Genomic DNA, 23,470 nt, shown 5'->3' on the forward strand with positions numbered 1-23,470 from the left:
ACACTGAACCCCAAATTGCTCCTAATGAGCGAGCACCTTGCATGGTAGCTTGACACCATTGGTGTGTGAATGGGTGAATGAGAGGCCATTGGAAAGCGCTTTGGAATAAGCCGCTACATAAATCAGTCCATTTACCATTTTGACCATTTACATGACGTCAGATTGATTGCGAGTCATCAAAAGAACATATCTCGGATTATAACTTTGTATTTGAGTTTAAATATCTATTCGAAGCAGAGGGGCGGGGCTGGAACGTGAAGGTGTGGCCAGTGGAGGTGGGCTGCAGAGGCTTTGTAGCCAGCTCCACCACAAGGCTCCTGAGGGCAGTAGGGATCAGAGGACAGGCCCAAAGGAAGGCAATCAGAGAACTGTCCACTGCAGCAGAACGGAGCAGTCACTGGCTGTGGCTGAAACGTAGGGACCCAACATGGGCTCCCAAATGACCACGTGGTGCCACCGTGCGACACACACCCAGGCCTGATCAGCCTGTGGTGGGCCAACCTCGGCAGAGGGTGTCTTGTGATAACTGGCCGAAACACCCAATGAGGTCGGGGACCACAACTGAAGATGTGTCGTACTGGTGGCACCACGTGATCATTGCCAAATTCCACTCCACCCAAGAGGACATCTCCAACTCCACTCAATTGTTGTGCTGAATATTTAGGGATTTTAACAACCAGTCCTATTAAGAATCCTGAACTCAATTGCATATTTCGGACCGAAATTGTTGCATATTGATATACTTATACTTAAAACACATCATTTCAACTTATAATGTGGGTCTTTTAACTAAGAGACGTTGTCTAATATTTGATTAATGGAGAAAGCGCGCCCCCTTGCGTCCTATGGAAAATGTACCGTTAAGTTTGTTATCTTTCGCTCTCCGTATTTCTCGGGGACATATCGTTGTGAGAGGCAAATTCTGGAAAGCCAGGAGAGAAAGAGGATTACAAGCTATTTATCTAATATAACACGCGAAGACGTCCGTAATTAAAGTAAACATGGGTGAGTTATGAGTTTATGTCATCACTGCAGTCCGTTAATACTGGTTTGCGAGAAGGAAGATGCGCTTATCAAAAAATCCCAGTTAGTGTTTCTGTACTGTTGTTGATCAGCTAACGTCAGCGCTAGCTGTAGCTGCCCACTATAGCCACCAGCTAGCGGTTATACTGATATCGTTGGCTGCTTTTATCACAGCTAAACGACACGTCGACCTGACTTACACTATTTGTTATTGAGAGAGTTGAAAGCTAACGTTTCCAAGCTACCGTTGCCTGCTCAGCTATAGCTAACTGTTAGCTAGCTAGCTCACGTGTAACCAGGTGGGGCTAGTTAAGCTGGCTAGCAACCCGCAGGAGGTTAGAACATGTGTGCTTGTTAGAGTTGGGTGTATTGATTTAAGTTGTTATGCGACTTGTGACAACTGTTAATAATAAGAAGAAGTAGCCTACGTTTTTTTGGACACGTCTAACTGTCTGGCTAATATAGAATGTGTTTGAAATGTAGTCATGCATAGTGACTCCATGTGTCACAAGGCAGAGATGACTGCTGATGCTATGGTTTTATTTCCAGTCTCCACACAGTCCACACGTCCCCCTCGCTGACACGTGCTGCAGTGATGCTGTGGCCTCACACATATTGATATAGGTCAATCATCAGCTGTTTGTCACTTGTGTCGAGAGAGAGAATATAGGAGAGAATAATATGAGAGAATGAATCACCCTTAGTGCCTATATTTGCATTAACTGTACTTTGTCTGGGCCCTAGCTGTCCTATGACCAGCAGACAGTGGAACGTTTGACTGAAATTCAGGAGCATTCATTGACCTTTAGGGTGCACAAATAATGTGTTTATGATTATGCCCAAGGCTAGGTAGCATTAGATCTCAGAGATGGGCCATAGCTCTTTGGTGTAAGCCTCACATCTCTGCTTCCTCTCCTCTCAGTGACTCATCTCATCATTTCTTCTCCATTCTGTCCTTCTCTCTCCCCCCCCAGGACAGGTAACAGGTGTCAGTGTCAGGGTGTAGACAGGTGTCCTTGCCGGGCCCGTTACTCACCTCAACCCTGGCAGAATGACTTAAGACTCAGGCTAAATCAGACTGGTGCTCTTGCAGTCCTTGAGATTGTTCTCTGGCAGACCTGTCCTCTCCTGTCTTAATTCTGAGAGTTAACACAGCAGCAATCTGCCTCCCCTATTAGAACTGGTCTGGAGACCATTTATCCCGATTTATGTCTGCAAGTTTCCAGGGCAGGGCTCAATTAGCCATAATAATGGGTTTAATCCAGTTATTGTAGGTGGGGGGATTGTTTATGTGTCAAACTTCCAGTGCTAGCCTGACCCTGCTGTTACGAGTGTCTCTCCTCCACTCACACTTGAGTGGTAAGTCACTTAAAGAGGACAGAGAAAAGGAGAGCGTCCATCCACGACGTTGTTTGTGTGTCTGCCTGTGGCTTTACCATCTGGACACCGCACACGTACACACACACACACACACACACACACACACGTACACACACACACACACACACACACACACACACACACACACACACACACACTGTTTTGGGTCTGGGGATGACACAACAGCACATTTGCACTGAAAAACACAGCAGCATGTGGGGTAGTTCTCATGTTCATGTATCCCTGTCCCTCCTAAAGACCTCCTCATCACCCACTACCCCCCTTGTACAGTTTCTCTACTAAAAGGAATAATACAAGTAAAACAGTATATTCATTCTTCTAGCATTGTAACTGCCAATGGCCCCTGTTCGTAGCATAGATTACCTTTTGTTATGATGACTAGATAGATAATTGATTCACTTACTTAGACAAATGTATTTCTTGTAAGTAGCTTTGGATAAAGGCGTCTGCTTAATGCCAAAAATGTAATGTAATATATAAAACGTATGATATCCCTCGATCTTGCATTGGGACAGGGGGCCAGTTGTGTCTCTCTCAAATAATATTCAGAAAACGTAAAAACTCCAGCTTGTGTTGGTCTGGCTCTGGGGTGGTGGTAGGGGAGGAACATCGACCCCTCCTCCCTGCCCTGCCCTCTCCCTCTGCCCTGCTCTGCCCCTGGGTGACTCAGGGCTCTGCCTGCCATGCCCCACTCTGGTGGCATGACTGCACAAATGCTGAGGATGGGCAGTTTGTCTGTGTGGGCGCCGGTTCGTGCTAACTCTGCGATTAACTGACTCCACTGAATAAATACATTTGTTATGCTTGCCAGCTGACTGCTGAAGAATAGTGCTCTGTGTGAGTGTGTGTGTGTGTGTGTGTGTGTGTGTGTGTCCTGTTTGTCTCTTGTTTGTTTTAAGTGTGTGTTTCCATTGTGCATTTTGTCTGTATTTGCGTCTATGCGTGTTATGCTCAGCACAAACAGTGAATGATAGTGGTAGGCTACATGCTTCAGTGTATATTTAACCATGCTTTCCTGCTCCGTTTCCAAGAGCTTGTTTATTACGAGGTTGGAGGCTTATATAGACCTACCCCTGTGTCATCATCATGGCCTATTATTACACTGAGTCTGAGATCTGAGGAGGAAGACACACACACACACACACACACACACACACACACAGTTAGTACTGGGCTGTAACCAAAGAAAATCCTGCCCTGTACACAATGCTGTTCACCAAGACAACAGTTATCCACTCCTAAGGTTCTGTCCTGTGTGTCTCTCTCCTGCAGAGACGGCAGCCAGTCCGGCCAAGGATAACTACAGGATGAACCGCTACAAGAACAAAGCCCTGAACCTGGAGGAGATGAGACGCAGGAGAGAGGAGGAGGGCGTCCAGCTCAGGAAACAGAAACGAGAACAGCAGGTAAACACACACACTGCCACCTACACCACCCTACTCTTAACAACGTAAACAAACACCCCAACAGCCCCCTGCCAACAGGACTTCACTCCAGGTAGACTTTTCCATATCGTTTAAACATGTCTGTTTTCTCTGATCTATAAACACTGAAGAGGGACGCTGCGTACACACATCTTCAGAGCAACAACTCACCATTGACAATGAATGACTACTGGTCGTTTGATAGCGTTGCTGCACTCCCTCCCTCCATGTGTGTACATAGCTGTATGAACTAGAGGTCATGGTCCTTTTATTCTCGGACAGCTCTTCAAGAGGAGAAACGTGGACATGCTGAACGAAGAGGGAGCCATGTTTGAAAGTCCACTGGTCGACTCTTACGTCACCTCCTCCACTCCAGGGGTGAGTCACGCACACACATGCACAATCACTAATGCTCACATCTGTACTGTATAACATGCACACACAAGATGCCATTATTTTGTTTGTGGCATTGTTAATTTATTAGTAAATTAATGAAGTCCTTACTTCTACCAGTTTATGGGTTAGACATTTTAGACACTCGATGTCGAGTCAGTGCTAACAGAATTTTGTTTGGCTCTGGGGCTGTTGTTTCAGGAAGGAGTAATCACGCGAGACATGGTGGAGATGCTTTTCTCAGACGACGAAGATCTGCAACTTGTCACAACACAGAAATTCAGAAAGTTACTGTCCAAAGGCAGGTCTTCCCTCTGTACATTTCTGATTTGGAAATAAGCCTCTTTCCTGTCTTGTTGGTGATGGTTGGATTGTGATTCTGTCGCTGAATGGCTATGTTCTGTGTGTGAACTCCTCCAGAGCCCAATCCACCTATCGATGAAGTCATAAACACACCTGGAGTTGTTGAGAGGTTCGTCGCGTTCCTCAAAACAAGCGTCAATTGCACATTACAGGTGAGCCCGCTGGGGATTCTCCAAATAACTCTTTAAAAGTTCTGGTGTGATTGTGTATTTTTGTACTAAAGCACCCAACATGCTTGTTTTAAGACAAATCACTGCTAATAGTAATAATGTTTCAATTGTTCTCTCCCTCCTCCCCCTTTTCTCTCTCTCTCTCTCTCTCTCTCTCTCTCTCTCTCTCTCTCTCTCTCTCTCTCTCTCTCTCTCTCTCTCCCCCCCCCCCTGTAGTTTGAAGCAGCCTGGGCACTGACCAACATAGCGTCGGGCACGTCCATGCAGACAAAGATAGTGATCGAGGCCGGGGCAGTGCCCATCTTCATAGAGCTCCTCAACTCAGACTTCGAGGATGTTCAGGAACAGGTAACAGTCTACAACACTGGTCAAAGACATCAGTCCTTTGGAGCTACTGGATGTTCAGGCTTCTGATCCAAGCCACAGACTGTGATGTTCAGCTAACTCGAGCACTGGTTCCATCTCTCTCTCTGTCTCTCTGTCTCTGTCTCTGTCTCTGTCTCTCTCTCTCCCTCCCCCTCCCTGCCTCCACATCTCTCCTTCTCTCAGGCTGTGTGGGCTTTAGGTAATATTGCAGGGGACAGTGCTGTGTGCAGAGACTACGTACTGAACTGCAATATCCTGCCACCACTATTAATGTAAGTACACACTGTACAGAAATGTTGATTCACTACAGATTTTCTTTGTGTAAAGATGCATCATAACCTAGTATAGAAAGGTAATGCATTTGGAAGCAAGACAAAATAAAATAGTTAAAAAACAAGATAAAATATATATCATAAATTAGAAAACCTGTTTGTGTCCACTGTTTCCCTCAGGCTTCTAACCAAATCCACCAGACTGACCATGACAAGAAACGCAGTCTGGGCTCTGTCTAACCTGTGCAGGGGCAAGAGCCCTCCTCCTGCCTTTGAGAAGGTACTACCCCCCCCCCCCCCCCCCTCATGAACCCCTAACCCATACACTCTTTGCACTTGAGAGGATCACCCACCCTATCTCCACAAAAACGTGTCTCCTTTACACCACTCTTTCAGTGACAGGTGTGTCACACTTGACAGGTGTGTCAGTGCTTGGCTCTCCCAAATAAGGCCACCGTATAAATATTTGCTATTATCAAGTTATCACATTTTCCCCGGCACCTCCATGAGGAGATGTGCCATTCCAGCCTTGCTTGAGACGACGTCACCAACGCCTCCCCCTGCTCCGCTTTAAACGGCTGCGTCTGATCTGTTGCCTCAGAATAGACCCAGCAACATTCTTTGGCAACATTCTTCACATTTTCGGAATCCTTAGGAGCAATGGTGTAGTCCGGCGAAAACACATACTCATAGAACATCCTATTCCATGACGCACAACGGCGCATAGTGTCCTCATTTTATACCTTGTTTGTCTCCTTACCAATCGGGCCCTGTTGTGTTGGCATGAAGCCCCGTTTCACCTGTGGCTCCTTGCATCCTCAGTCCACACAGTGACAGTCTGGTGTCATTAGTCGACCGACTGGTTGGCATCCAGACTCGTGACCAGAGCAGACCAGGCAGCTCGCAGCTCAAAGTAGCCGTGTGTGAGGGGTGAGCGGGGGCAGACTGGCAGACTGGCGGTGCGCATCTGTCAACTGATTTAATTTGTGACTGAAGTGGTCACGGACATAAAAGCCCTAATGACTCAGATTAGGTTGACTCATGTGACTCTGGGATTCATTGGGTATGTGAAGAGGACCGTGTGTTTTTCCTATCGAGACAGGCTAGGAAAAACAGAAGGATGGTTCCCTTTCCTTTGGTTGTTTCTCAATTGTTTTTGAAAAAGCCTTCCTTCTTTTGAGGTTCCTTTTCTACCAGTGTTGGTAAAGGAAGGACGCTTAGGGGCCATCTGAGGTCACCTCACTGATATTTGACCCGTTGAAACATCACTCCTCACCAAATGCCATGTAGGCATCTCCATTGCGGCCATCGGTGACGTAATCATAGTATGAGCTTTTGAACTCGTCTGCGGTATTTGTGTGCCTCTCTCGCTGAGCAGTGTGGTATTATGACACTGCCACTCTACCGTGCAGTTCAGATGTAGAACCCCTTTACCGAGAACTAGAGCACATGGCTCAAGTGCTCAAACCATTCGGACAATATTGCCACGTTTGTCCTTGTTTCAAGTAGTCTCCTAGTGATAACCTGTCCCCTGTGTGTCCCTCAGGTGTCCCCCTGTCTGCCAGTCCTGTCCCGGCTGTTGTTCAGCAGTGATCCAGACCTGCTGGCCGACGCCTGCTGGGCTCTCTCCTACCTCTCTGACGGCCCCAACGAGAAGATCCAGCCGGTCATCGACTCTGGGGTCTGCAGGCGCCTCGTGGAGCTGCTCATGTGAGTGGACGGACCTGTCGTGTGTGTGTGTGTGTGTGTGTGTGTGTCTGTGTGTCTGTGTGTCTGTGTGTCTGTGTGTCTGTGTGTCTGTGTGTCTGTGTGTCTGTGTGTCTGTGTCTGTGTCTGTTGGTTGGTTTCGCCATCGTATTCGAATGACATTTAAATATCCCTCTGTCTCAGGCACACTGATTATAAGGTGGCCTCGCCTGCTTTGAGAGCTGTGGGCAACATTGTCACGGGAGACGACATCCAGACACAGGTGAGTCTTCATGAGAAGTGAGGTGTTTGTGAGTGTGTGTGTGTGTACAGGTCTGTAGAGTGTCCCCTGTGGTGTCGTAGGTGGTGTTGAACTGCTCAGCCCTGCCCTGCCTGCTGCACCTCCTGAGCAGCGCTAAAGAGTCCATCCGCAAAGAAGCCTGCTGGACCATCTCCAACATCACAGCTGGCAACAGAGCTCAGATACAGGTGAGGTACAGGGTTCAGATACAGGTGAGATACAGGCATCACTACAGGGTTCAGATACAGGTGAGATACTGGCATCACTACAGGTACAGGGTTCAGATACAGGTGAGATACAGACATCACTCCAAGTACATATAGAGATACAGGTACAGATACAGGCGTCACTACAGGTACAGATACAGGCATCGCTACAGGCACATGGTTAAGATGCAGGTGAGATACAGGTACAGATAGAAGCGTCACTACAGGTACAGATATAGGTACAGCTAGAGATACAGGTACAGATTGAGAGAGGTTCAGATACAGGTACAGGTACAGATAGAGGTATCACTACAGGGTTCAGTGCAGTGCTGAGATTTTTGGATTACATTGAAATCTTTCGCTGTCAACCTGGCTTGATAAACGCTTCGGTATTCTACGCTTAATAGCTGGTTTAGTTGTTTCTGGGGTTTTTATCTTGTCCTTCTCCAGAGGATTCTGATTGTTTGACATCCTAGTAGACCTGTCAGTGAAACTATCCTAACCCCCCCCCCAAAGTATTTTCCTATTTTTCTCCCATTGTTGTGCTGACCTCATCTCCTCATGTCCGTAGACGGTGATTGATGCCAACATCTTCCCAGTGCTGATCGACATCCTACAGAAGGCGGAGTTCAGGACCAGGAAGGAGGCGGCCTGGGCTATCACAAACGCCACCTCAGGGGGAACGCCAGAACAGATCAGGTCAGACATAGACACCCCTCCTAATAACCAAGTTACACGTTCCCTTCAGCCTCAGATCAACCGTGAGCCTACCCTCCCTAGAGCCCTCCTGAGTCCTCTCTTTCCTAACCTCCCTTCCTTCCTTCCTATTGGTCATAGATCGTGTATTGCTGTCACCTAATCAGTATTTAAAGATGTTGATTGGCTGTGGTAATGACAGGAAGGAAGGAGGGAAGTATTTGAGGAAGTATTTGATGTTCGTTTTCCTGTTCCCTCTTCGAGGGGTTGTAGCTCAGCGTTTTTCCGTGGCATGCGTTCAAAAATTCCAGAGTCTTCACAGATCAGCCAGGAGCTAAACTGGGAGCGTCATAGACATAAATAATATGGACTCTGTTTGGTTCAAAGCAGACACCTGACTTCCACAGGGAACGAGGAGTGTATCTTGTGCAATGTTATTCAATCTGGGCAAACATTTCCCTCACACACACACACACACACACACACACACACACACACACTTTGTTCTGCTCCTCTCTAATTACTGTGTGTGTGTCTGTGTGTGTAGGTACCTGGTGAACCTTGGTTGTATTAAGCCCCTGTGTGACCTGTTGACGGTGATGGACTCTAAGATAGTCCAGGTGGCTCTGAACGGGCTGGAGAACATCCTGAGACTTGGTGAGCAAGAGGCCAAGCAAGATGCCACGCACGGCTCCGGTATCAACCCCTACTGTGGCCTTATAGAGGAGGCCTATGGTAAGTACAACGCATGCACGCACACACACACACACACACATACACACACACACATACACACACACACACATACACACACACACACACATACACACACACACACACACATACACACACACACATACACACACACACACACACACCTGGTGATCTGGACAAAAACAATGTATCGTCTTTCGTCTGATTCTCCAGGTCTAGACAAGATTGAGTTCCTTCAGAGCCACGACAACCAGGAAATCTACCAGAAGGCCTTTGATCTGATCGAGCACTATTTCGGTGTGGAGGAGGAGGATGCCAGCCTGGCCCCACAGGTGGACCAGGCCAATCAGCAGTTCCTCTTCCCCCAACAGGAGGCCCCTATGGAGGGATTCCAGCTATAACTCAGCCCCCCCCCCTCTATCCTACCACCATCCACCCTGTACCTCACCCCCTCTCATGGAGGTTCCCCAGCTATAGTGAACCCGAATCCCCCCCCCCCCCCCCCCTATTCCTTCCATGATCTACCACTATCCACCCCTGAATCCCCCACCCTATGGAGGGTAGCTATGACATTGTCCCCTGTCATCTCTTCTCTTCCTCCTATACCCCCTTCCCCCCGCCCCCAATTCAGACCCATCAGAATCCTATTGTAACGCCATCTCTAGGGGACCGGAATGGGAGGAGGCCAAACTCGACCCTTGACCTTTATTGAAGCAAACAAGACACCGTAGAGCCTCGCGTGGGTCAGCCAAGGTTTGAAACGCACACAGATACCCGTGGATAGATGCCCCTTAGATTGTTTCTACAGTGGCCCTGTGTTTTCATTTGGTTTATTCTTTTTGAGTTTTTTGACCGCGCTCCTGCTAGCCTCCTTTTCTGCCCGTAGGGAGGTCCTCTTGAAGGATGATGCATGCTGAGCTGGGGGTGGGGTGGGGGTTGGTGCATAGTGAGGTGAGGTGTTCCCAACTCTTTCACCCCAAACCTGGCTTAGTGCAATGTGAGGAGATTGATCTTGTTTTAAAAAAAGAAAAGTAAAAAAATAACATCATAGTTTCATTTATTTTTTATTTTTGTGCTGTTATAAATCTATTTTTCCCCCATACATATTCTTAGATACACTCAGTAAGCCTCCCAACGACTACACAGTCTTGGTCTCTAGACTGAAAAGTGATCTCTTCAATCTTAACAGCGTTCTGGATCCAGAGGCCAAACTCTCACTCTCAAACAGTGGTGTTTGTTCCTGTCAGACAGACAGGCTTCCACTGAGCAAGGCAGGGGGACTCTGGAGCCAAGACTCTGGTTCCAGAGTATGGTTCCACAGTATGGTTCCAGTTATAGAGTTCCGATTGTCTCTTTCTAGAACAGAGTGACAGTCCTAACACCCTTATCTGTACAGCTGCTACAGATTTGACGTTTGTTTTTCAGTAGGCCGCTTTTTTAGTTTTCCACTTTGTTTCAGATTATTTCTAAGATGGGGTGGGAGGAGAAGCATGGGGCGACTGGGTTTAGGGAGAGCAATGAGTTGGGGAAGAAATGGGAGTTACGGGTGTGGGAGGGCGGGGGTCGATATACAAACCCCTATTGAAAGATTTAAAAATGAAAATACCTAGGTTACTAGCTGATCAGAGGTTGATTTAGCTAGAGATATAGTGTTCGTTGTGTGCCGTGTTATTAATAGCGCTACATTTGAATTATGAAGTGATCTAACTATTAACGACGCATAGCTGGGGGGGGACGGGGCCTGCTGCCGCACGTGATTATGTACATTAACCAAACCAAACTTATTTTTATATACAAATACATATAGAGACAAACAAATGTCTGATTATCTTGATTTGGTTTTCAAGGGATTATGGGACTTTATTTAGGGCCCAAAGATATCACATTAATGCCCATTGATATCAGTGCAGGATTTGACTGAAAGTACGGGTCACTGTCCTGCATCAAGTTAGGATTTGGCTCTTAGTTTTTTTCTTTTTGATTTCTCTGGTCCATTGGAGCCCATTGTAAATAGGTTGGTGCTGGCACGCTAGGCCCTGTGTTGTTGCTGCCCCCCAGTGTGTGTACGGTAGGGGGTTTGCATGGTGTTTTATTACCCTACCGACTGTCATGAGCGTCCCTCGCCAAACACTTGAAGTTACGGCTAAGACAGAGACAGAGACTGGGAGAGAAAGAGAGGCGATAGTGTAACGTTGCCCAAATCCAATAGTGTCTTCTAAGGAGAAAGAACAAGAGGAGATTGTAATACACTACTTTCATCTTTGATGCAACCACAAGATGCTTTGAGAAGGAAGGTCCTGGGGACAGACCTGTATGTTCGTCATGTTATACTGGTGTTGGTGGTAGTTAGTGGGTTATAGTGTTGATGGTGTTTTGTGTGGGAGAAGTAGATCTGCTATCGGAGCTTTGACATTCTAGATCACTGTATTGTGAAGGAATGGGAATGACATCTTGTTATCTTGCATGGGTCATTGTGATGATATGTATTAGGAATTGATATGTGTTCTTCTCTGTCCCACTAGGAAAGTATACAACACTTTCCCTTGCTCATGGGTCTTAGGCCATGGAGGGTTTTGGCGAGGGATATGTCTCTTAGACAAGTGACTAGCCTAACCGCAACAGAAATTATAGTTAAGAGATGTATTTGCACACACACTTCATGCACACATGCATACAACACCAGCAGACACTGTACACACACCTCACACATGGAGTGATACACAATAGGAGAAAAAAGCTTCCATAATCATCTTTTGAATGAACATAATGTGCATGAGCTTTTTTGGTTTCTCTTTCTTTATTATTTGACCAGAGGTTCATGGTTTCCCACAAGCAATTCCATACAATATGTTCATTCAAAATGGTTTATTCCTTTAGCCAGATCCCTTTTTGGCACTTTTGAAATGATGCACTTGGCAAGTTTATTTTTATTTATTTTTTATTGAATGCACCCTCCCAGTCCCCACAATACAGTTCTATTGTTAGTATTCTGGCAGGTTTGATTAATCTAATTACAACTCTGGGAATGTGCTGTAGACATGACAGAAAATATTTTTTTATTTTTATTATTAATTGAAGAAGAAAAAAATCACAGCTTTCTCTGATATTTCTAAAAGAAAAATGAAACTGTGGCTTCTTTTATTTTGTATTTTTTGGTTATATTCAGAAAGGTCATGTCGTGCATCCTTGTATTATGGAAACATTTTTCTCCTCTTTGCCACATGACTGAAGATGGTTACGTCCCTGGCAGGCACAGCTATAGGACCAGCTCCCCCTCCCCAAGTCTGGGCCTGAACCATTGGGGAGGTGACCTTAGACCAGTGTCTAGGAGTGGTGGGGGGGGGGGGACCCTATGGCTCAGAACAGTCTAGTAGTGTGACTTTTGACTGACAAGCAAGCACTGTGTGAGGAAGAGAATGATGATTGATATGATGACATGTTCTAATCAGAGTCTCGTAGTCTTGTTCTGTGGATTAACAATTTTAACCTGGTTGAGAATACACATTCAGAATGTTTTGGTGCACCTGCATGGTTAATCTTCTTAACTATAATCTAAAAAATGCCCATTGTCAAAGTGCAGGCAAAAGGCATTTCATTTCAGAGGTGATAAAAGTCTGAAAAGACTAAAATGTCTTTTCGGAAAGGTTAATTTGAGTTTTTGTCAGAAGTGCAGCAAATGTTCCATTCTTTTTTGGTTTGCTTTAGGATCCTGATAAAATGAGACCGGACCCTTGCCATTACACTTTTTTTGGATAGCAATCTCAATTTCTGAACTTGTATCCCTGCTTCAGATGTTTCAGTATTACTAATTCTGTGATGTTGGAAGCCATTGTAAGCCATTGAAACTGTTGTGTTACTTCAGCTGTGCTATTATGAAGTGTAACAGTCTTGGTCTGCAATGGTTCCTCGTCTAGGAACATTGTGCTATAGTTTACATGCAAACGTCTATGCGAATTTATGAGCATATTCAAAATAAACTGGAGTTATAAATGTTTATTGAGTGTAGGAGTTTATGCACTTGGGTTCTCACATACTAAATTGTTCTCCACAGAACAAGTGAGCTTCAAACAGACATCACAGGCTAAAGAAATCCAGGAAAGCAAGAAAAATGAGCGAAAGAACTTGACTCTACATCAGTAATGTGTGGAGCAGCATTTATATCAGTAGTCTTTGGTTCCTTGTGTACTTTTGTCTTCAGCCTACAAGGACCGTTTCAATAGTAACATGGAAATCAATGGATTAACTTAAAAATAAAAGATTTATATTTATGAAAGATGCAAATGCACTCCTATTCACTAAAGTGCCAATCCGACCTACAAAGACTCGAGGTTGATATGTATGTCTTTGACTTTTTTTTTTTTTTTTTTTTTTTTTTTTTTTTACTTGAATGTGCACACATTTTGTGCAAACATTGCTGCTCTATTTTCCTTATCTTATAAAATGACATGACTTGCCATTGTTTTCTCTTAAGAAGTGGCATTCTTTACTACATGTGCATCAAATTCTGGCATTTGATCAGAACAGAGGAGTAACTGAATCACCTGAAAAATAGCTTAATTTATTGCATCATAACTGGTCTTGTCAAGCTAGGTTTTTCGAGCATAGGTTGTTGAGGTGATGGTGATTTCTTACAGAAGGCCTAGTTCATCATAGTTTTCACACAAATCTAATGTTGAAGCAAAGACTGCCCATTTATCACTTGGTAGTGTTTCCCAAATCATAGCCACAGGCTTTTGGTGGGTCAGGATGCAAAAGCATTTAGGAACCACTGCCACAAAGGTACCAGGTCAACTATGTTGTTAGACCAATGCCGGTCTTAACCTTATGTTTGGATGGCATGGGTCTAATCAGTCTGCTCATGAACGACCAGCAGCCACTTCAAAATGAAGTTGTTGACCTGGAAAACTGAGGTTTATGGGTTTTTCAATGGCGCTGTAGCCTATTGGCTGTCCAAGCCCAGTCATACAACCACCAACCAACCTTTCAGAGTTGGTTCAGTCAGCCATCTCTTAGCACAACCAATCACAACCAGTTTTCTTGAAGTAGAAGCTGAGAAGCTGTAACTGGTCAGTCGTCTTCTTTCAAATTGTCATTGTTGAGAATTAGTTTGTGAAAATGAACAGAACAACCAACAAGACCTGCAATAAATATGCTCTAAAATCAACCATCCCCAGAGATTAAGACTCTCTCCAGGCTCCTTTTCTTTCTGGTTTTTCAACTTTTTGTTGGGGGTGCAGTTAAAACAGACAACTGCTTGAAATCTTCCCAGATTAAATCTGGGATTCAGAATTATGCAAAGTAATTTACATTAAAAAAATAAAAATAAAATAAAAAGATAATCAAGAATTAAAGGGGAACTATGTGTATGTTGTTATATACATTGGCAGAGGGAACCATCCCTACATTGTTCCTGGTGCATTTGTAATAACTTCTGAGAAGTGCTGAAATGCTTCATATTTAGGGACAGGAGTATTTCCCTGACTACAGGACCACGCCAGAAACAATTCTAGGCCCTAGTTATTGTCTATTTTACCTTACCAGGAAAATTAATGGCTCTATTATATGCAGTAACTAGGGCCTGGAGTTTTATTTCCAGGTCAGGTCACATGATCAGTAAAAGTTCAGGGCCCTATTTGGGTATAGATTAGAACACAAATCAAACTCAAAGTTGACTTTCTTGTCTTCCGTCCTAGATCCTGTAAATGTCTATATCAGAGACAAGCCATGGCTTTTGCTGGGCTTTGACAAGCAATGCTGTCTAGGCTACAATTGTTTACAATGCTACATGTTTGTAAAATATTTTCATACACCATTACTGACCAGCCCTGATGTATACTCTGCTCTGGTCCTGTCATTTCTCTCTTTTAAATGTATTTATTTCTTAATCTTGTTTTTGATGTTTGTTTGTTTATGGTTACCCATCTTAAACTGTGACCTGACTTGACTTTACCGACGGTATGAATGAGTGACGAGAAACTGATACACTTCAACTGAACATGACATACAAACATGAACACAGAGAAACAAAAAACAAACATACAAAATGCATTAACAATATTAGAAAAGTATACAAATTGATTGAAATAAAATAATGTCCAGTGAATATACTGTACAAAAGATAGATAGAAATAAAGTTATGTTGCAACCCTTTAATGTGTCTGTTGTTTGTTTGTACAATACTTGTATGAGGTGTGTGTCATTGGAATTGAAGGCAAGACATGTGTACATGTTGTGAATACATGATTCTATATAATGTATGCCATTAGCAGTTTGCTATTTCATTATATACAACAGGAATCAAACCTACAACCTAAGTGTTGTTAGCACCTGAGCCAGAGTACCACCATTCTCACTCAATCAGACTCCTGGTTTCTGAGATTATGAATAAATGTACTGCCCCTCATTGGCAAATAAAAGCATACTGACTTTGTGGTCTAATGTACAATTATAAAAAGTGATTGTTTGAACTACATGTTCCATACGGCCAAGAGACTTACTACACGTACTTCCTTTGTCAACAGCCAATCACAGTTGTGTGTCCTGGTATTTCCTGTGTCGGTTGGCAGTAGGAAAAGCAAGCGGATAACAGTGGCTAACTAACAAGTGTGTTTATTGAATCGGATCAAGAAGGTAAACAGTTATATTTCGTTTTTTGTGAAGTGGTCAAACTCACTACAATTATGACTAATGTCTGGACAATATGTAATAAGTTAATTGACAATTAAGAGCTAATTTAGAGCTACGCTAGCAAGCAGAATGCTACCTGAGCCAGCCAACGTAACAGCACTATGCTAACAGATAGCTTAGCTAACCGCACTTAACTCATCCGTAGACAACTTGTTCCACTTTATATCATGGATGGGGTTGTTTTGACGTTTGTAGCCAATTTAACAATCATAGCGAGTCTATTAAACTTGTTCCATGAAATTAATTATGTATATTGCCAGTAAGACTGGTAGTTTGTTAGCGACATCCTGCTTCGACTTGGTTGCTATGCGCTGGCTGCTACGATACGGTACGACGTCGGCATGCATTGTGTCTGCCCATTCGCTCATATCTAATCACCTGTGTTGTCAACGATGTTATTAGCTAAAGCGGTTGATTTCGGAGAGTTGGTCTAACGTTAGCTAGCTAACTCGCTTCACAATGTCACCGGAGAGCGTTTTGACATTTCATTTTCACTTGACAAGTCAGTGACTGTCTGGGGGCAACGTGTTGGCAAGCTGTACCTATGGGAAACAGTTACCGAGAATACTGACAGGACACCGTAGTTTCACTTTTCTTATCCGAACACAATCATCTAATTTGACCATCACAAACACAGACGCCTTATTCTATGTTCATGTTTAAAGGATGAAGACACAGGACACAGAGGAGTCTGTCCCGCAGGGCAGTGACGCGCCACCGCCGAACGTAGGAGAGATCATGGAGGGAACCACGGCGGCAAAAGACGTTATTGATACCGGCAGTCCCAAAGAGATTGAACAAGAGATGTCACACTCTGACACACCCCAACAGGGCGATGGGGCAGAGAGCAAAGGTAAAGTTGCGTTTAGATTACAGTTACACACCTATTTACACTGTTCTTTTGTCCATTGACTTTCCGTTTCCTTTCTTGTTCTCAGTGTCTAATTCATATTGCCATTGCAAGCCATATTATTATATTTATGACGGCAACAACACCTGTTTTTTTCTGCCTCCCTCCCCAACCTCCCTCTTTACTCTTCTCATCCCTCCATTTGTCCTGTATCTAGTAGCTGAGGCAGCGGCAGTTGCCCTTTCCAACATGGCGAAAGCGGTTGCCCTCCCCAACATGGCGTCTCAGTGTGACATGGTAGAGGAGCTGAGCAAGCAGTTGGAGGACATTCTAAGTACCTACTGCCAGGAGGATAGCGGAGAAGACGGAACTGCCTTACCCAACGGCCAATCGCACGGGCCCGAGCTCAACGGCCTGGCCAACGAGAGGGAGACTAAAGTGAACGGCGGGAGTGGCGGGGCAGAGAAGGAACAGAAGAAGGTGCAGGAGAAGAAGAAAGTGAAAGGACTGGGTAAGGCCTGATAGTTAAAAGACTCCGTCACCCCCCAACCCCTACCCTGGCACAAGGTTACTCTGTTAAGTCTACCAGAGAGCAGAGCAGAGCAGAGCTAAAACTGTGAAAACTGATTGATGAGGCCTTGGATAACCTCCTTATTTGCGCCTGTGGAGGATGTCTTGCCTTGGCTTTAAAATACTATACGAACTACCATGGTCTTCATTATGGGTGACAAGTGTGACTTATGGAGAGGTGGTATTGCACTGGATGTCTCCTGGCTGGGGGTGGCTGTGGCGCAGCAGGTAGAGTCGGCGTCTAATGATCGCAAGATCGGTGGTTCGAACCCCGGCTGGCCACATGTCGAGGTGTCCTTAGGCAAGACAAATTGCTCCTAATGAGCGGGCCGGCGCCTTGCATGGTAGCTCGCCGCCATTGGTGTGTGAATATGTGTGTGAATGGGTGAATGAGAGGCCATTGTGAAGCACTTTGGAATAAGGCGCTATATGAGTCCAGACTAGTCCATATTTCTCCTGTGTGTTGTGTCTAATGTCTCTGGCCGTATTCTAGGTAAAGAGATCACCCTGCTGATGCAGACCTTGAACACCCTGAGCACCCCAGAGGAGAAACTGGCAGGCCTGTGTAAGAAGTATGCCGAACTGGTGAGTGGCTCTCATCATTCTATCAGGTGTGTGTGCGTGCGTGTGTGTGCGTGTGTGTGCGTGCGTGTGTGCACCCAGGCCCATTGAGATGAGGCCCGAGACAGACAAGAAACAAGCCTGAGGCTGAAGAAAACACAATGTCTAGAAACAGCTGTGCTTTTATCCATGATGCACGACAGCAAAAATGCATGAGTTTATATATATTATTATATATTTAGTTTGTCACATTTAAACACCAATTCAGTAATTAGGACTGGCAGAAACTGCAAGGGACACTAAAAAAGCACTCAAAAGCAAACTCGATTATTAGCATTATTTCTGATATATATAGCTTAAACTAAAATAACATCACACACATATATATATATATATATGTATATTACTATTATTTAAATACTATAAACAGCTCTGTCGTGGCAAACCCAAGTCTAGCCCGGCCCAAATCAATTGTCAGTTCGGACTGAAATGTAAAACTCTAGTCCAGTCTTGACATTCATGCAGACTAACAGACTGGGCAGCTCAACATCCCATGAAAATGAGACAGTCATTTGTAGCTGATACAGGGATCTATGTAACACACACACACACACACTGTGACGCAGTGCAGATCTCTACTGTCTGTGTGTGTATGTCCACCACGTATGGAGTGTGATGAAATGTCAGCCTCACAGCGCCATGATAAACGTGTGGGAGGGAGAGAGAGAGAGATAGGGCTGTGACGGTTTCACATTTGCAGGGTTGCATCAGGACGACCTTGAACCTCATTACCGTTGAAATACATAGATTTTTTTTCTTTTTCCATGTTGATATACCTAATAGCATGAATGTTAAATAATTATTAGCAACAACTGTGAGATGAGAATGCGTCACTGAAATGACGCGCCACCTAAGAGCCGCTGGACTGGGATGATCCTTTGGCATGGTGGCGCTGTTCACATGGCCCAGCACTTTTGTTATGTGTGCTCTTTAATATGTTGGCTTTTTATGACAACCGACTGTTACCCAAAACTGCATGACAGTCACGACAGTGTGTCTGTCCCTGTCCCTGTGTGTTGTGCATGCGAGACTGGCACTGTGTCAGAGCTGAGCGGTGGCCTATTTCAGCTGACTGGGCCTGTGAGAGGCTGATGGATGGAGTGCGGCCTGGGGAGATTGCAGCCGCAGCATTTATAGCGGGCTAGAGGTGAAACGGCTGCCCGTGGAGAGGCCGCTGCATATCTTGTCTCAACAGTTTTGTTTGTGTGCGCCTGTGTAGCTGGAGGAGCAGCGTAACTCTCAGAAGCAGATGCGTGTTCTACAGAAGAAGCAGAGCCAGCTGGTTCAGGAGAAGGACCACCTGAGGAACGAGCACAGCAAGGCCATCCTGGCCCGCAGCAAGCTGGAGAGCCTGTGTCGAGAGCTGCAGAGACACAACCGCACCCTCAAGGTACACACTACCGCAACACAACCAGTACAATCCCATCGTAATATTGACATTACATTGTTGGCATTTAGCAGATGCCTGTATCCAAAGTGGCTTACAACAAATATATTTGTCTACAATGTAATGTTACAGTAGAGAAACTGTAGAGGAGATGAAGAGGTGTTAGGAGGGACCGTTAAGGTGTAGCGTGAAGAGGTGGGTCTTCAGTCTACGGCGGAAGATGGGTAGTGACTCTGCAGTCCTGACAGCAGTGGGAATAACACACATTCATAGCAAAGGGGTCCAGGCCTGCAGCAAAGAGACAGTGTAGAGAGACACAGCCGCACCCTCGAGGCACACACGACCGCAACACAACCATCACTCTAAGTACACTTCCACAACAGCACAACATTTCAAGGCGTTTGACCAACCATACACAGTCCCTAACGTGGTGGTCTTCCCAGGAGGACGGGGTGCAGCGTGCGCGGGTGGAGGAGGAGAAGAGGAAGGAGGTGACGTCCCACTTCCAGGTGACTCTGAACGACATCCAGGCCCAGATGGAGCAACACAACGAGAGGAACGCCAGCCTCCGGCAGGAGAACATGGAGCTGGCCGAGAAACTCACCAAGCTCATCGAACAGTACGAGCTACGAGAGGAGGTGTGTGTGTGGGGGGGGGGGGTCGGTGGGTGTCGGTGTGTCCTCTCTGTCTGTGTCTGTCTCTCTTTCTTTCTTTCTTTCTGAGTTTGTGTGTGTGTGTGTGTGTGTGTGACCGGCTGTCCTCCTCTCTCCTCTCTCAGCATATAGACAAGGTGTTCAAGCACAAGGATCTGCAGCAGCAGCTGGTGGATGCCAAGCTCCACCAGGCTCAGGAGCTCTTGAAGGATTCTGAGGATCGCCACCACAGAGAGAAGGACTTTGTAAGTGACAACTCACCACAGAAGTTGAGCGAAATGTTTTACTTAAGAAAACCTTTTCTTTTTACCATTCAATACTGCTGTATCGTCAATGGAGACCCATTAAAATTGTGAATTTTGAAAACTAGACATTACCTGTCATCTGTCTTCTAAATTCTTCAAATCCCTGCCTTTGTTGTCTCTCTCTCTCCAGCTCCTGAAAGAAGCAGTGGAGTCTCAGAGGATGTGCGAGCTGATGAAGCAGCAGGAGGTCCACCTCAAACAACAGGTGTGTGTGTGTGTGTGTGTGTGCGTGTGCGTGCGTGCTTTAACTCAATCCATCTGTTGAGCCATAGGAGAGAGAACTGGAACCTCCCATTAGTGTCTCATGCAGAAAACCCACGTTTCTCTGTGGGGGGGGGGGGATGGTGGGATACAGCTGAAGTGTAGTCCTGTAGACTTCAAAGCACTGTGATGACATCCTCTCTGACGGAACATGTCCTATGAAGGTCACATTGGGTTCAGGTTCTTACTCCCTCTCCCTCCAGCTGTCGTTATACACAGAGAAGTTTGAGGAGTTCCAGAGCACGCTGTCCAAGAGCAACGAGGTCTTCACCACCTTCAAACAGGAGATGGAGAAGGTGTGTGTGTGTGTGTTTGTGTCTGTCTTTCTGTCAGTCTATCCTTGCCTTTCATTGGGTCTCATTGAAGATGGATCATGTGATGTGTGTGTGTGTGTGTTTAGATGACTAAGAAGATCAAGAAGCTGGAGAAGGAGACCACCATGTACCGCTCCAGATGGGAGAGCAGCAACAAAGCTCTACTGGACATGGCCGAGGAGGTGTGTGTGTGTGTGTGTGTGTGTGTGTGTGTGTGTGCGTGTGTGTGTGTGCGCGTGCGTGCGTGCCTGTTTCTTCTTCTTCCAGAGTACAGTTTGTAATGTTGCATTTTAGAAGTTTGATTGTGTGTGTGTGCATTTTTGCACCACAAACTGTGTGATGGAGTTTAAGGGGCTATGTATATCTGTATTAATGTGTGTGTGTGTGTCTTTACAGAAAACAGTGCGGGACCGTGAGGTGGATGGACTCCAGGGGAAGGTCCAGAGGCTGGAGAAGCTCTGTCGGGCGCTGCAGATCGAACGCAACGAGCTCAGCAAGAAGGTCCAGGGCCTCAGCGGCCCTGAGGACAGCACTCCGGGCGCCCCGACCACCGAGCCAGGGGCCGAGTCTCCCTCTCTACACCCCACAGACTCACAGGAGCCCAGCCTGGACCCCGACAGCCCCCCTGCCCATACACCCTGTCCCCACTGCCACTGTGGCCCAGAGCTGGACACAGAGAGCCAGAGGGGAGAGGCCTGTGCTCTGCCCATCACAGCCGAGGAATGAGGCTTCTCGTCTGGGTAGCGCCGCTCACAGTCTCCTCTTTCCCACCCCCTCACCACCACCACCAAATGATCCAGCTTGAAAGCCACTACAAGTGTGGGTGTCTGACTACTCCAGCATAGGGTGCCGTTGCTCTGTACCACTGATCTAGGATCAGATTAGTCTACCAGGGCTCGACATTAAGGCTTGTCCGCTTGTCCGGGACAAGTACATTTTATGTTCGGACAAGTGGACTTCCTTCTGCAGTTGTCCGATGGACAAGTCAAAACAAAACAAAAAATCAATATGTATTAATATCTGCAAAACATTAATTCCTCCTTCCGATCTGAATAGTAAAACAATTTTTTACAAGCAAAGCGATGCCGCTCCTCATTCTCGCTGAGGCTATTTCAGTCTCTCGTAGTTCGTTATCGTCATAGTTTGTAAATTCGCTCAGAACGTCAGAGCGCACACTGCGTTCAATGTCATAAAGAGACCAAGTAATTTGATTGGACAAAAGGCATTCCATGAGTGCTGATCAGATTCCAGAGTGAGTTTACGAACGCACCCATAGTGTAGCCTACGTTGTGGGTTCCTGTCACTAGTGCCATTCGCGTGAACGTATATTCGCTTCTTCTCAATGCCGCTAATTTTCATGTAGTTCTATATTTTAGGTTTGAAGTTTTAAGACCAGCACATCGCAATGCGAACTTCAGAATGACACTAATGATAGATTTCTCAATTTGAATATAGGATACTATCCAAAAGCTAGCAAATAAGATTGCTTCCATTGGGGAGGGACTATAGTTACACTTTTTTTGGGTTAATATTCCTAGATATTCATCCCTTTTGTGGCCAATCTTAATGTAAAAGGGTTAGGGTAATCACTGATTACCCCATCGTAAGAATTTTTTATAATTACAAAATATTGTTTAATGAATACATTTGAAAATTAAGGATACATCATTATCAAATCAGTAGTAGTCAAATGTGTTATTTGCATACACATACACTCACTGGCCACTTCATTAGGCACACCTTGGGGTTGGACCCCCTCTTTTGCCTTCAGAACTGCCATAATTCTTCGTGGCATAGATTCAACAAGGTGCTGGAAACATTCCTCAGAGATTTTGGTCCATATTGACACTATAATATCACGCAACAGCCCGTCTGGCACCAACAACCATGCCAGGTTCAAAGTCACTTAAATCACCTTTATTTCCCATTCTGATGCTTGGTTTGAACTTCAGCAGATCGTCTTGACCATGTCTACATGCCTAAATGCATTGAATTGCTGCCACATGATTGGCTGATTAGATATTTGCGTTAACAAGCAGTTGAAAAGGTGTACCTAATGAAGTGGCCGGTGAGAGTATAATATATTATTGCTTTTTCAAAATCTTTGGATTTGGACAAGTAACTTGAGCTCTCGGACAAGTAAAGGATAAGTTCACTTAAGTACCTGAAAAAGCTTAATGTCAAGCCCTGAGTCTACCCCCCCCCCACAAATCCTAATCTTAGCTATTTGGGTGGTGAGATCTAACCCTGTATCAGTGGTCCACTGCAATTAACTCTATTGTTTCTGGAGGTTGATGATAATGATGGTGTCTGGGAAGATTGTGCCTTCTAGACGGTTGTTATCCTACTTTTGTTGTTTTGTTTGGTCTTTTACTTTACATTCCTCTGGAAGCCCACATATACCTTTATGGAAATCATTGCTTTTATGCCAGAGTGAGCAAAACAGTGTCGTAGCTGCTTGGGAAGGAGAAAGCTGGTTAGGCGTGCGTGTGTGCGTGTGTATGTGTGTGTGTCTGTGTCTGTCTGTCTCTCTCTCTGTGTGTGTGCGAGCGTGTGTCTGCGTGTGTGTGTCTGCGTGTGTGTGTCTGCGTGTGTGTGTGTGTGTGCGCGCGTGTGTGTGTGTGTGTGTGTGTGTGTGCGCGCGCGTGTTGGCTTTGATGCATTACATGTGTGCACAAGTCAACATTCTGCACATGCCATTGTAGTTAATCTCTTGGACGGCCACAGTGAGAGCATATCTACTGCACTACCACCCGCAGCATGCAGGGGACACATCCTTCTTTATAGTTAACAGCAGAGCAGTGTTT

General features: G+C 45.4%; 2 protein-coding genes across 2 annotated transcripts; both read left to right on the top strand.

The window, feature by feature from the left end:
• Positions 1-901: 901 nt before the first annotated feature.
• kpna6 (karyopherin alpha 6 (importin alpha 7)) lies at positions 902-9,416 on the top strand (the record flags this gene model as incomplete). Its single annotated transcript, XM_080532747.1, has 14 exons — positions 902-1,005; positions 3,697-3,830; positions 4,131-4,226; positions 4,443-4,542; positions 4,662-4,756; positions 4,991-5,122; positions 5,324-5,412; positions 5,593-5,692; positions 6,959-7,122; positions 7,303-7,381; positions 7,462-7,587; positions 8,177-8,304; positions 8,849-9,036; positions 9,229-9,416. The coding sequence occupies exons 1-14, from the start codon at positions 1,002-1,004 to the stop codon at positions 9,414-9,416; spliced, it is 1,623 nt and encodes a 540-aa protein (XP_080388873.1). The 5' UTR covers positions 902-1,001.
• Positions 9,417-15,573: 6,157 nt separating this feature from the next.
• Positions 15,574-21,576, top strand: txlna (taxilin alpha). The gene is made up of 11 exons (XM_080532546.1): positions 15,574-15,645; positions 16,368-16,555; positions 16,770-17,063; positions 17,616-17,707; positions 18,963-19,133; positions 19,574-19,768; positions 19,909-20,028; positions 20,219-20,293; positions 20,553-20,645; positions 20,750-20,845; positions 21,060-21,576. Exons 2-11 carry the CDS (start codon positions 16,369-16,371, stop codon positions 21,387-21,389), a joined length of 1,653 nt encoding a protein of 550 aa, XP_080388672.1. The 5' UTR covers positions 15,574-15,645; position 16,368; the 3' UTR covers positions 21,390-21,576.
• The last annotated feature ends 1,894 nt before the right edge of the window (positions 21,577-23,470 follow it).

This window comes from Nansenia antarctica, assembly GCF_963989245.1.
Source record: "Nansenia antarctica genome assembly, chromosome: 5".
In the NCBI taxonomy this organism is placed as follows: domain Eukaryota; kingdom Metazoa; phylum Chordata; class Actinopteri; order Argentiniformes; family Microstomatidae; genus Nansenia; species Nansenia antarctica.

What these genes read in the sequence shown, in the direction of transcription:
- txlna (XM_080532546.1), top strand. Translation starts at nt 16,369, where the DNA reads ATGAAGACACAGGACACAGAGGAGTCTGTCCCGCAGGGCAGTGACGCG. An exon ending in GACACAACCGCACCCTCAAG is followed by an intron (nt 19,134 to 19,573) that starts GTACACACTACC and finishes TGGTCTTCCCAG; the next exon opens with GAGGACGGGGTGCAGCGTGC. An exon ending in TACTGGACATGGCCGAGGAG is followed by an intron (nt 20,846 to 21,059) that starts GTGTGTGTGTGT and finishes GTGTCTTTACAG; the next exon opens with AAAACAGTGCGGGACCGTGA.